The sequence below is a fragment of the Aspergillus mulundensis genome (genome assembly GCF_003369625.1).
Source record: "Aspergillus mulundensis strain DSM 5745 chromosome Unknown scaffold_7, whole genome shotgun sequence".
Taxonomy (NCBI): domain Eukaryota; kingdom Fungi; phylum Ascomycota; class Eurotiomycetes; order Eurotiales; family Aspergillaceae; genus Aspergillus; species Aspergillus mulundensis.
In genome coordinates this window covers 422,330-434,465 of record NW_020797895.1, presented here as the reverse complement: position 1 = coordinate 434,465, position 12,136 = coordinate 422,330, and the positions used below count along the sequence as shown (strand labels likewise).

At 54.1% G+C, this 12,136-nt stretch overlaps 7 protein-coding genes across 7 annotated transcripts; 3 read left to right on the top strand and 4 right to left on the bottom strand.

Annotated features, from left to right (window-relative positions):
• Positions 1-197: 197 nt before the first annotated feature.
• Positions 198-972, top strand: DSM5745_07031 (putative nuclear distribution protein RO10; the record flags this gene model as incomplete). Its single annotated transcript, XM_026749047.1, has 2 exons — positions 198-441; positions 503-972. The coding sequence occupies 2 exons, from the start codon at positions 198-200 to the stop codon at positions 970-972; spliced, it is 714 nt and encodes a 237-aa protein (XP_026602137.1).
• Positions 973-1,389: 417 nt separating this feature from the next.
• Positions 1,390-2,420, bottom strand: DSM5745_07030 (pyridoxal 5'-phosphate synthase subunit PdxS; the record flags this gene model as incomplete). The annotated part of the gene is made up of 3 exons (XM_026749046.1): positions 1,390-2,019; positions 2,079-2,261; positions 2,319-2,420. The coding sequence occupies 3 exons, from the start codon at positions 2,418-2,420 to the stop codon at positions 1,390-1,392; spliced, it is 915 nt and encodes a 304-aa protein (XP_026602136.1).
• Positions 2,421-3,427: 1,007 nt separating this feature from the next.
• Positions 3,428-3,965, top strand: DSM5745_07029 (uncharacterized protein; the record flags this gene model as incomplete). The annotated part of the gene is made up of 2 exons (XM_026749045.1): positions 3,428-3,760; positions 3,813-3,965. The coding sequence occupies 2 exons, from the start codon at positions 3,428-3,430 to the stop codon at positions 3,963-3,965; spliced, it is 486 nt and encodes a 161-aa protein (XP_026602135.1).
• A 109-nt stretch (positions 3,966-4,074) lies between these two features.
• Positions 4,075-5,727, bottom strand: DSM5745_07028 (origin recognition complex subunit 2; the record flags this gene model as incomplete). Its single annotated transcript, XM_026749044.1, has 1 exon — positions 4,075-5,727. One exon carries the CDS (start codon positions 5,725-5,727, stop codon positions 4,075-4,077), a length of 1,653 nt encoding a protein of 550 aa, XP_026602134.1.
• Positions 5,728-6,306: 579 nt separating this feature from the next.
• Positions 6,307-7,730, top strand: DSM5745_07027 (bifunctional ornithine acetyltransferase/N-acetylglutamate synthase; the record flags this gene model as incomplete). Its single annotated transcript, XM_026749043.1, has 2 exons — positions 6,307-6,758; positions 6,818-7,730. The coding sequence occupies 2 exons, from the start codon at positions 6,307-6,309 to the stop codon at positions 7,728-7,730; spliced, it is 1,365 nt and encodes a 454-aa protein (XP_026602133.1).
• Positions 7,731-8,115: 385 nt separating this feature from the next.
• On the bottom strand, positions 8,116-9,811 carry DSM5745_07026 (translocon subunit SEC61; the record flags this gene model as incomplete). The annotated part of the gene is made up of 5 exons (XM_026749042.1): positions 8,116-8,197; positions 8,252-9,327; positions 9,391-9,558; positions 9,612-9,712; positions 9,802-9,811. The coding sequence occupies 5 exons, from the start codon at positions 9,809-9,811 to the stop codon at positions 8,116-8,118; spliced, it is 1,437 nt and encodes a 478-aa protein (XP_026602132.1).
• Positions 9,812-10,341: 530 nt separating this feature from the next.
• On the bottom strand, positions 10,342-11,871 carry DSM5745_07025 (uncharacterized protein; the record flags this gene model as incomplete). Its single annotated transcript, XM_026749041.1, has 1 exon — positions 10,342-11,871. The coding sequence occupies one exon, from the start codon at positions 11,869-11,871 to the stop codon at positions 10,342-10,344; it is 1,530 nt and encodes a 509-aa protein (XP_026602131.1).
• Positions 11,872-12,136: the final 265 nt, after the last annotated feature.

Sequence of the window (12,136 nt, the reverse complement as noted above, 5' to 3'; positions counted from 1 at the left end):
TTATAGGTAGCATACTCTGATATACCCCATTCTATACTTCAAGACAGATTGCCAAGACCGAGCTATACTGACTAGCTCCACTCCGCCGCATCTGCAGCTCTCCGTCTCCGTCTTCCTCCCAAATTACCAACCACCAACCCCAATTGTACACCATAAGCGCACTACCTCTACTTCTCTCAAAAGCACCAAAGCACAAAATGTCCCCCGAATCAGACTCACAGCTCGAAACAACCACCGCCTCCACCCTCCACCTCCTAGAATCGCGCCTCCACCGCCTCACATACCTGCTAACGGGCGACACAACATGGACCGGCACGCCGAACCCCCCGCCCAAACCAGCGTCATATGACGAGACGGTGTCGAGGCGCCTACAGAGATTGGAGAGTGAGCTGGAGAACCTAGCAGGCAGGGTTGGCGTTGTCAGGGACGTGCTGGGGCTGTGTATGCCGGTGCCCTGAACCCGTCCTCAAGAAAACAATACTAATGAATGCAATTTGTGTAGACGAGCGCTTCCCAGACCTCTTCAAGCCAACCTCCCCCTCCGCCCTCGCATCAACAACAGAATCAGACCCGTCCACCCCCGACACACCACCCACAAGCACAAGCACAGAACTAGAAGAAACATCCCCCCCGCTCGACGTAATGCACAGCATAATCCTCTCCTACGCATCCCTGATCCCCGAAACCGCATCAAGACTGACAAGTCTCACCGATACGCCTGTTCCCGACGCCAATCTCTCCGCGGCCCTGATAGCACTTCGGCCGCGCATGAGTATGCTGAGCGCGAGGCAGGACGAGCAGAGTCAGGAAGTTGCGGAACTGCGCGTGCGCACGGCGAAGGTTCTGCAGCGATATTATGAGGTTGGGTTGCTGGGGGCGGGGGAGGTTTGGGGGGAGTGGGAGGGGAGGCTTGAGGGGGTTGAGAGGGGGGTTAGAAGGGTGGAGGTTGCGAGGGAGAGGGAGGGGGTTTGAAACGTCAGCAGGTTATGAATGTTTCGTTAAGAGGTGATGGTGGGCAGTACAATATGGTTTAGATAGGGGTTTCGCTTGAGTGGTTGTGTCCTGGCGTTATATGATACCACTGTTCTTCTTGTTCAGAGCTCCATTACAAGAAGGCCAATGAAGGCCAAGTCTGAAGTTAGAAATGGAGCCTTTTGTCACTCTACGGTAGTGCTGAACATTTCACATGCTGATTGGAACATCAATTTAAATTGTACATTGCAAGCCTCGCAGAGGCAGCAGAAACTCTATTGCAAGAAGTTGAAGTCTTGACATCGACCGACACGCACATACCGTGGTATACTAACTTTTCCAACGCTCATTAAAACATGTTCACAGCAGAAAAGAAACAACAGATAAAAATCAGAATGCAGATGGCCCGTAGTGGAACTACCAACCGCGCTTGGCCAGCTTATCGGCATCCTGCATCTGCGAGACATTGATGCCGACCATAGCTTCACCAAGTCCCTGGCTAACCTCAGCCAGGACCTTAGGGTCCTTGTAGTGCGTGACCGCCTGTACAATAGCCTTGGCGCGCTTCTTCGCATCGCCGGACTTGAAGATGCCGGAGCCGACAAAAACACCATCGCAACCAAGCTGCATCATCAGAGCAGCATCAGCAGGCGTCGCAACACCACCAGCAGCAAAGTTCACGACAGGGAGGCGGCCCTTCTCCGCGGCCTCGCGGAGGAGCTCGTAGGGGGCCTCGAGCTCACGGGCGAAGGCGCGGAGCTCGGGCTCAGGGTCAGACGAGGACTGGAGGATGGAGCGGGCACGGGCGATCTCTGCGTTGACGGTGCGCATGTGCTTGACTGCCTCGACAACGTCGCCAGTACCAGCCTCGCCCTTGGTGCGGATCATGGCGGCGCCTTCGGAGATGCGGCGCAGGGCTTCGCCAAGGTTGCGGCAGCCGCAGACGAAGGGGGCCTTGAAGTTGTGCTTTGTGACGTGGTAGAGGTTGTCGGCGGGTGTGAGGACTTCGGACTCGTCGATGTAGTCAACGCCGATGGCTTCAAGGATCTATGGTACGGTATTGGCATTTGGTGGGGTATGAGGGTGGAAAGGGTATTGTAACGAACCTGGCACTCAACAAAGTGGCCGATACGGGCCTTGGCCATGACGGGGATTGTGACGGCCTCCATGATCTCCTTGATCATTGAGGGATCGGACATGCGGGCAACGCCACCCTGGGCTCGAATATCGGCGGGGACACGCTCGAGGGCCATGACAGCGGCGGCACCGGCCTCTTCAGCAATGCGGGCCTTGAGACTCAAAAGTCAGTCATTATGCCAATGAATCAATGTAATAGCTTTGCATACCTGCTCCGCATTGACAACATCCATAATCACACCACCCTTCAGCATCTGGGCCAGACCGGCCTTGACGGTGAAGTCGTTGGAAGCTCCGTTGGTAGCGGCCATTGTGAGAGAGATAGACTGGAGAGAATGAAGAAAGTCTAGAAACACAAGAGAGCGAGAGAAGATGAGAAAGAGAGAGACAGAAGAAGAACTTCAGCAGCAGAAGAGATGCGTGGAGGAACCGGTGTCGATGGAAGGGCGCGTGAGTCACTGGTTATATACTCTCATAGTCTACTGTTAAGCTGTTCGCCTCTGGACCCAGAAAACGTCCCCCTCAATCTGACTTCCCCGCTGAAGGGTGCCATTCGCCAATCAACGCCTCTTTGCCCCTCCAAACTTTGGCGCATTGCAAATTCCGCAGCAGATCCTTTGCGTTTTCCGCGGAGTGGCAGCTGGCCAGGTCCCCAGGAAACATCATTCGCCTCGCCGAGCACTGTAGCACACTCGGACGGGTGCGGTCGGGTGCGGTTTCTAGAACTCTTGCTTATTCGATCCTTCATGGCTCACTCAGCAGACCATTGACCATCGCGCCTACCCTTGGAACCGCATTTGAGTCTATGAGATCCCGAGATTCCGAGATCGATCGATAGAGACTCGGAGGTTCAAGCGAATCGTTTGCCTTTCCGGCCTCTGCTCGGCGGCGAGTCGGCGCTACATCACAGAACAATGGCTTGTAGGGCCTAGGCAGCACTATCAAGGAAGCATATTTGAATCCCGGTGAATCTAGTGAGTAATAAGAACGACACGGGATCGACCTCACCGGAGTTGAACTCGCGTTCCGAGTAGTTTCCGATGCCATCCGCTTGGTATTAATATTTCCTTAGTATGGTAGTTTATGATCTGCGGAACAAAGTGGCTCCGACAACCGCGGCAACTGTGCTATACTGCCACTACTCACCGCCCACATTCAGGAGATGACGTAAAGCGAACATTGCTCCGAGAGTCCAAACACAAGCTGATGCGCCTTGCTAACATCTAACAACACTGGGTCCTTCATTTATCCAATCAATCTGAGACTACAGCCCGGATAACGTCCATACTTGCCAATTGACTCGACCTCACATCAAAAAATGGCATCCGGTCTCTTTATGTTCTCACGCGCGTCCGCAGTCGGCATTGGCCTCGGTCTCGGCGTGTCCTTCTCTCTCCTCCATTCCTCCCCCTTTCGCGCGGCGCCCATGAGATGTGATTATGCAGCCGGATCTACCAGCTCCGGGTGGTCCCTCCCCTCCCAGGATCCAACGAGAAAACACGGGATAGCCCAGGAAAGCGGCATCATGACAGCCTCGAACATGCGCCAAATCAGTATGGGAAGTGTGCTTGGTCTCGTGGTCGGAGTTGGCTTGAGGGCGTTCTCGCGGGTCCTGGTGGTCCTCTTAGGTATGGGGATTGTAGCGATTGAGGTGAGTTGCTCAACTTTTGGATGCAGAGACCGTTTGCTAAAGGCGTCTGTAGTGGGCTGCGTCCAAAGGATACCACATCTTTCCTACCAAGACGTTGCAGAAATACGTAAAATCTGTCGATCTTGACAGGTTTATGTCGCGGAATGTGCCTTTCAAGGTTACTTTCGGCACAACCATGGCTCTGGCTGCTTTTGCGCAGTTCTGATGTTCGAGTTTTGTAGTTAATGCGCTTCATGGGTGGTCGGAACCGGGGTGGGCTAGACAAGCAGTTATACAGGGTATCATAAATTTTCCCGCTTGCAGCACACATAATGTCAACCCAAAACAAGGTCTTCCAGAACTCCTTCCATCTCGTTGCGAGACAACGGAACGCTCAGTATCTCCATCCCACTCGCATCCATCCGCGAGGTGATCATCTGGTGGTCGTGGAACTCTTTGAGTAACGTGCGGAACATCATCTCAGAAGACGCGATGAATTCCTCGGAGGCTTTCTGATACAATGTTCGGAACTCAATGCCGGTCTCGTCCTTCGGATCGACTGGAGCATCAGCGTTGTCCATGTCATCATCTCCATTCTGATCTTCATCGACCATGGATAGCAACTCCGTAAGCAAGACTCGGTACAGGTTCTGTGCGTTCTCTGGAAGACTTTTCAACACGAACTCGACACCTTCTTTGCCTCCCACACGACGTCCCTTCCGGCCAAGAAGGTTATGGACTTCTTCAACCACATCAAACTCGGCATCGAATGGCGTAAACGTCGTACAGTCGTGAAACACAAAGTTGAATTGATCTCGAAGACTGATATCCCACATCAACAGGAAGTTCGGGGTATCCGCAGTTGCAAGGAGGTGTATCTTCGGGATGGCGGCCAGCCGGGCAAGGAGAGCTTGATTCGTGGCCCGACGAAGGGAGGGGGCATCGATGGAGTTGATGAAGACGGTGATCGGACCTTGGTCAGGTCGTATCTTCAGAGCGGACTGCAGTAGTTCCAAGACCTCTAACGGCTGGGCACCCATCTTCGAGGGAATGTCAGATTCAAGGACGGCGGCGACAATCGTAGCAAAGATGGAACGAATAGATATGTTGGGCGAGTGTCCGTTGACAATTACGACAGATGGAGGACTCGAGCTGTGCTTGTGATAGAGCCAATCCGCGAAGCTATGGGTGAGTCGACGTTTTGAACCATATCCATACAGACAAATGTTGAACCCTTGATCAAATTCGAAATCCCACTGCGGGAACGACCTGCGATGAAGATCGTTGAGAAAGGCCGTCTCACGCTTGCACGGGTCTTGGTAATGCGCATGCTTATCAAAATACTCTTCGTGGGTTAGCAGATTCACCTTGTTCAGATTGTTGTTCGACGTTCGAGGGGGCCCTGCACGGTTCTGGAAGAAATAACGCTCGTGCGGCGGCAAATCGCCTTCGGGCGTGGGAGACCGCTTGTTCTTCGCACCCTTTGGTCTCCCAGCACGACGCTTTGGGGTCGCCGTTGTCTTTTCCGTCTTCGACTCGAGAACTCCCGCCTCAATTGTCTCAACTACCCCATCGTTTTGCTCATCAGCTTCAGCCGGTGCGTCTTCGTCAGCGGAAAACTCCTCCGCTAGCCGTTCGCCTCCATGGCCGAGACCCTCCTCATCCTGGTCGAGAAGCAATTGGGCACTCTTCTTCTTCGCTGAACTGCCAGCGCGTGCCTTCGTAGGGGTAGAAGCGCCATTCTCTTTCGCAGGCGTTGAGAAAAGAGCCTTAGCTTTCGACCGGTTGGAAGGGGTCCTCAGTCCGGAGGCTTTGAGCGTTGCTGGCGTGTCGCCGGTCGGCTTCTGAGGCGTACTCTTTACTCGCTTTGAGGGTGGCGGTTCAGGCGATCCGTCTGTAATGACATGGCCATTGTTTCTTGAAGTCCGCTGCCTCTTCGGTGTCGAGGCAGGGAGCTCTTCGCCAACGTCTGGCTGCTTCCGTTTCATTTTATTTAGCTGATGCCGCGTGAATCCGTGAGAAGACAAAATACCATTGATGCAATTTCAGCGAGAAAAAATCTCGCGGGTTGAGAGGCACTGACGCAAGGAGCCTAGAAAGCTTGGGAGCTCCTTCTTGGAATGTTGACTGATGATCTCTTTTCGAGTTAGTCTCCGGGGCCTCGATTCCCGCGTAGAACGCGATAGTATGAAAGTACTTAGGGAAGGGCCGACTGTTTCTCCGGGTCCCGCGATATCGGAGCCGGAGCGGGATTTATCGTCCAAAGCTCGGGTGGATCATGGTTGATAGATAAATCGCTCAGACAGCATTGTTGAGGGCATATACCGGGAATTGGGCTATATCCTGTGGGAAGGCCCTTTTTTAGTCTGGCGGTGGTCTAATCGTCCGCATTGCCTCGAAGGGAGACGGAACCGAGTCATCGCCTTGACCTCCGAATTTTGAGTCATAGAGAGAGGTATTTAATTCTCCCGAAGCTCCTAGCTCTCTGGCATCGTTCTTGAGTTGAGCTGCTACTGACCTTTCGAACCAGCCAGCCCATGGCCTCCGCCGTTCAATCCACAGCCACAATGGCTACCTTCGCCCGCATGGTGAAGGGCCAGGTGCGCTGCTACTCAGCACCCGTCGACGTCGCCATCCCCGCCAGCAAGCGCAAGTACATTCCCACCTCAGGCACGTACCCAAAGGGCTTCTCCGTTTCCGGCACGCACGTCGGCGTGAAGGCATCCAACACCAAGTTTCCAGACCTTGCACTCATCAGCTCCGAGACGCCGTGCTCCGCGGCTGCCGTGTTCACGACCAACAAGTTCCAGGCTGCGCCGGTGCAAGTTAGCAAGAAGATTCTCAATGCGACACAGGGCCAGGGTATCAGGTCAATTGTGATCAACTCGGGTTGCGCGAATGCAGTCACCGGTAAGGGTGGTCTCGAGGATGCGACGAGCATGGCGACCAAGGTTGATGAGCACACGGGTGTCGCGGAGAACGGGACGCTCGTTATGAGTACTGGTGTCATTGGGCAACGGTACGTATTCGACCAGCTCTCCAGCCAGAACAGCAGCTAACATGGTTGCTGCTGTCTAGTCTCCCCATCTCCAAGATCCTCTCCAAGATCCCCGAAGCCACCTCCTCCCTCGCCTCGACTCACGATGCCTGGCTCACCACCGCCCGCGCCATCTGCACCACAGACACCTTCCCCAAGCTCCTCTCCCGCACATTCACGCTCCCCTCCTCTCCAGGCCGCACCTACAGCCTGGCCGGCATTACCAAAGGTGCCGGCATGATCCACCCGAACATGGCAACACTCCTCGGCGTCATCGCTACCGATGCGCCCATCGTCCCCTCAGCCCTGCAATCCCTCCTCAAGTCCTCCGTTGCGCGCTCCTTCAACGCCATCTCCATCGACGGCGACACCAGCACAAACGACACCGTCGCGATCCTGGCCAACGGAGCCGCCGGCGGCGCGCCCATCAACAGCACCCAGAACGACGACTACGCCGTTATGCAGGAGATCCTCACCTCGTTCTTGCAGTCGCTGTCACAGCTCGTCGTCCGCGATGGCGAGGGCGCGACCAAGTTCGTCACTGTCCGCATCCAGAACTCCCCTGACTATGCCTCCGCGCAGCTGATTGCGTCGACTATTGCCCGCTCGCCGCTTGTGAAGACGGCGCTGTACGGCCGTGATGCGAACTGGGGACGGATTCTATGCGCTATCGGTTACACCCAGGGTGTCGCCCCCGGAGTCGTTGTGCCTGAGCGGACGAGCGTCAGCTTCAAGCCTGCTGATGGCAGCCCTGTGCTGAAGCTCCTAGTGAACGGAGAGCCCGAGCAGGTGGATGAGGAGCGCGCCAGCGCTATCCTTCAGGACGAAGATCTGGAGATCATCGTTGACCTGGGTGGTGGTGAGAAGGGCGAACTTGGCGGCGAAGAAGGCGTGTACTGGTTCTGCGACTTCAGCCACGAGTACGTCACTATCAACGGTGACTACAGGACTTGATTATATATAAGCGATGAGATTGGATGTATAAAGCGATTGAACTTAAAGCAAAGTATTGTTGTTTCATATATAAAACTCGCGTTCATAATAATACAAGCCAGAGTCGCTTCTGAATATTTTCTCTAATAGGGTTACAGGCCAGGTCGACAGTATGTACAGTTGTGGCTTCCTTTTCCAAGCGAAGAGAAATCAACCCCTTGAGATGCGAATAACCTTCCCATACATTGAAGTCCGAGAAATAATACATCCAAATACTGCCTGAGCCACAACAAGCCACCGCCTGGAAACGCAAAAAAGATAAGGAGTAAAAAGATGAACCACAACTTGTCCTGCTCATGCAACTCATCAAGCTGAAGAAGATAAGAAAGTAACTAGAAGTCCTTGCTTAGTTACCGGGGACAAGGCCCTTGAGGCCTCCACCGATGTCGCCCTCACGAGCGGCGATTTCGAAGTAGCCGTAGATGATACTGCACAATCTGTCAGTGATCTAAAACAAGAAATATTTATGATCAAGTACTTACGTGACGGCAAGAAGAATACCGGTACCGCTGCCGAGAGCACCAAGGAGATCAGAAGCAACGGAGAGAGCACCAATGCAAGCACCACCGAAAGCGGCAGCAGTGGGGATGATGCGCTTGAGCTCCCTGTACATGCTCTGCTCACGGTGGCCAGCCATGACGAGACCCTGGTCCTTGAGCTGCTTAGCAACATCGCGAGGCGCAGAGCCGGAGACCTCGATCCAGGTCTTGGAGAACAGAGCGCAGGCGACGAGCATGAAGGTGATGTAGACGGCGGTGTGGATTGGGTCAAGGAGAGCCTCGCGGAAGTTCAGAGGAGGAGACATGTAGTAGGCGACACCGGAGGAAGCGTAGAGCTGGGCAGAACCCTCGCGGGGCTCCCAGACACCGAGGAGCTTGACAAGGATGTTGTCCGAGAAGCGGGAGTACAGCATCTGGCTGATCAGGAAGATGTTGGAGCATAGAGCAGACTGGAGCATGATGGGCATGTTGGAGGTGTAGAACAGGCGGACGGGGTAAGAACCACGCATGCCACGCTGGCGGGAAGACTTGACGGGGATCTCAACGCGGAAACCTTGGAGGTAGATAACGGCGGCGAAAACGAGGAGGGTAGCCAGAAGGTTCATGACGTTGGGCAGGTTCTGGCGGTAGAAAGCCTCGCGCAGAGCACGCTGCTTGTCGGACCAAGTGAACAGGAGGTGGAAGAGGGCGATGATGGCACCCTCGAATTCAGGGCCACGACCAGTGTTGATGGTGGTTGGGGAGAACGCCTTCCACACAATAGACTCGCAGATGTTGGTCGCAATGAATAGAGAAATACCGCTACCAAGACCGTATCCCTTCTGGAGCAGTTCGTCGAGGAGAATGACAACGAGACCAGCAACAACCAGCTGAACAATCAAGAGAACGCAGATACCAGCACCAAGGTCGCTGGGCTGGCCGTAGAGACCAGTCAGGACGTATACACAGGCCTGGCCGAAGGAGAGGATGATAGCGAAGAGCTTTTGAGCGGTCTGGTAGAGCTCGCGGTCGGTCTTGAGGTCAAGGTTGACGTCAATGAGGTGGGTACCAGCAAGGAGCTATACAAGGGAATTGAGTCAGTGCTGTCGACTGCCAGTCTGATTATTGAGCTTGAGACATACCTGGAAGACCATGCCAGAGGAGATGATGGGGGTGATACCCAGTTCCATCAGGGTTCCCCGGTTACTGGCCAGCATCATACGGAGCCAGTAGAGGGGATCCGAGGTGTCGGAGGAGACAATACCATACAGAGGCATTTGACTCATAACCAAGAAGATCAACAGAGTCAACTAGCGATATCAGTTAGCTCATTATCCTGCACTTCGACCACCTAACAACTTACCCCAGTCCACATCAACTTCTGGTTGAAGGGCACCTTGGTCTCAGGAGCTGCCACCTCCGGCAGGAGGGGCGTGAAGGGCTTGATCAGATCAAGAAATCGAACTATCCACCAGCGTCAGCATTAGTATTCAATTGAGGCAATTCAGAGAGCAGCGTCACAGAATTGCTTCTGCGATCGCGTGTGTACTCACGTCCGCTCATTGTGGTCACCACCCAGCTGGGTCGAGGGATTGGAGATCAAAAATGGGATGGGAAGAAAGAAGCTGGTATGATAGCCAGCTCAAGGAAGGGAAAGGAATATTCAAAGGGGGGAGAAAAGAACTGAAGGAAGAAGCAACGTGGAAGTGAAAGGGAGAGTGAAAGTTGGAGTTGTAGTCGCCTCGCTGGCCACTTTCGAGTTTCGCTGCCCCAGCCACGCTAAGCCGCTTAGAGGCCACTTGGTCGCTTCCCCCGAACGGAGCTCGACCCTGGTCCCTAGAAACCGCGCGATCTACGGAGAAGTAGAAATTGGATTGAGGAGCTGTTAGTCTGCTGCATAACCAATGCTAATGTTTCTATCGTAACTAATGTTGCTCGTTATGTTCATCTAAGTACAGTATTCCTGAAATGCAATATCCGGTATAGTGTCTGATATCAGAGCACAAAGTAATTGTACAATAACCATACGGCCAAAATGTAACCTAGCACTTTACTGAGTATATAATCCAAGTGGTTATACCTTTGGATCACGATCAAGGCCCAACGAGGCTCAGGCAGTCATCTATGACCATTTCCAACTCGCCAAGTCGTGTCTTTAGGCCTTTGTTTTCCTCTTTCAAAACGCCCATGACGCTCCAGGCTTCAGATGAAGGCACCCCGTAACATATCCTGCATTTGGCGGAATTACCCGTCCACGCGCTAGTAATACCACTGGATGCAAGTCCTTTGATGACTCTATTGTATGCGGACTCGCGAACGGGCGGCGCGGGTAAGGGTTTGGAATCTCTCTGATTGGCTTGTAGGGTGGCAGATGGCGGGGTGGGAAGTGTAGTTTGTGAGAGGTTTGGCGATGCTGTGATTGTTGAGGAGGGCGAATCGACGGCGTCCCGGCGAGAAAAGACGCTTTCCGCCAGACTCTCATCTCCAGATTCGAAACCAGAATCACTAGGAATCGTGCCGTTGCTTTGGCGTTTCGTGTTCCATTTAGGGGCCTGGAGTTCAACTGCAATGTCTGAGACGCTCTCATCGTCGGCGCTGGGCTTGACGAGCATGACGCTTCGTCGGGCTTCCTCTTCTTTACGGCGCAACTGCCTCTCTTGTTCAAGCTCTTCCGCCATGGCTTTCATGGCCTTGTCCTGACGCAGAACCTTCTCAGCCATCCCATCCAGCTGAATCTTCAGGTGTCCAATGCGCGTTTTTGTTTCCTCAAGCTCTTCTTGTTTCTCGGTCTTCTCGCCGAGGAGTTCGTGTAGCGCAAAGGTTCGCTGTTTGTAGGCTGCCTGCAGCCGTTGTATGACGTTCTCCGCATTGTCTCGCAGCGCATCAAGGGCTTCCTGATCACTCATATGGTTCGAGCCAGGAGGCAATAGTGCCGCGCCGATATCGAGGTTCAAGAGCTCATCCTCCGCAGGCTCTGGAAGCTCCAGCCTACCCTCGCCTTGACGCCTCCGACCGAAGAACGAAAGAGGATTTGTCGAGGTCACTTGCTTCAAGGGCGATGGCGCTGTCATGCGCTTCTGCGATCGGCTTGTAAAGCTAGGGGTGGTATATGAAGGGGTATAGACTTCTTCAACGCCTGAACCGTCCATGCTCGTCGAATCCGTTTCAGCTGATCGGTGCAGAAGTCCCACGTTGACTTGTTCGGATTTCCCCTGGAACAAGCCAGTCAAGAATTTCGCGCCTACCTCCAGCTTCTTCCGGGCGAGATTCTCGTTTGAGGCAACGGGGCGCGTTCGAGTGTAGTCGAGGTCTTCGAAACTGTGAGATTGGTCGCCGAATGATAGCCCAGACGTCGGCCGAGGGTTGCGCGATCGGATAATCTCAGTGTTCGCCCGACGGTGGGAAGACATGTGCGGAATATGTTTGTTCTCCGGACGTGGCGACGACGTATTCGAGCTCGGAGTTAGGGCAGCAGCGGGGGTTTCGATATGCGGTAAAGGTTGGTCACTGCAAGGCCGATGGCTGTCTTCTTCTATGGAAGGAGCAACTGGCGTTGAGGAAGGCATCGAACTAGGAATCGGTGGCGTGGCAGCCGCTGAAGGGCGCTGCGGTTCGGCGAGCATTATCTAGCTTGGCCTTGACTGGCGAGCCGTCGCCTGGAATGGAGAAGGAATGTTACCAATTGGTCCAGCTGGACGAGGACCGGAATGCCACGTCGATGAAGTGTCCAATCCGATACCGTCACGCACGTCAACCCTGCCTAGGGTAGGAAAGGAGAACAATTCAGCAACCCCTATTCAACGATGGGCTGTCGTGCAGCACTGCAGGGTGAATAAGGTCGCTTCAATATGACAGGGCCCTTTGAAACAGGACTGAGGGTCGAAGTGA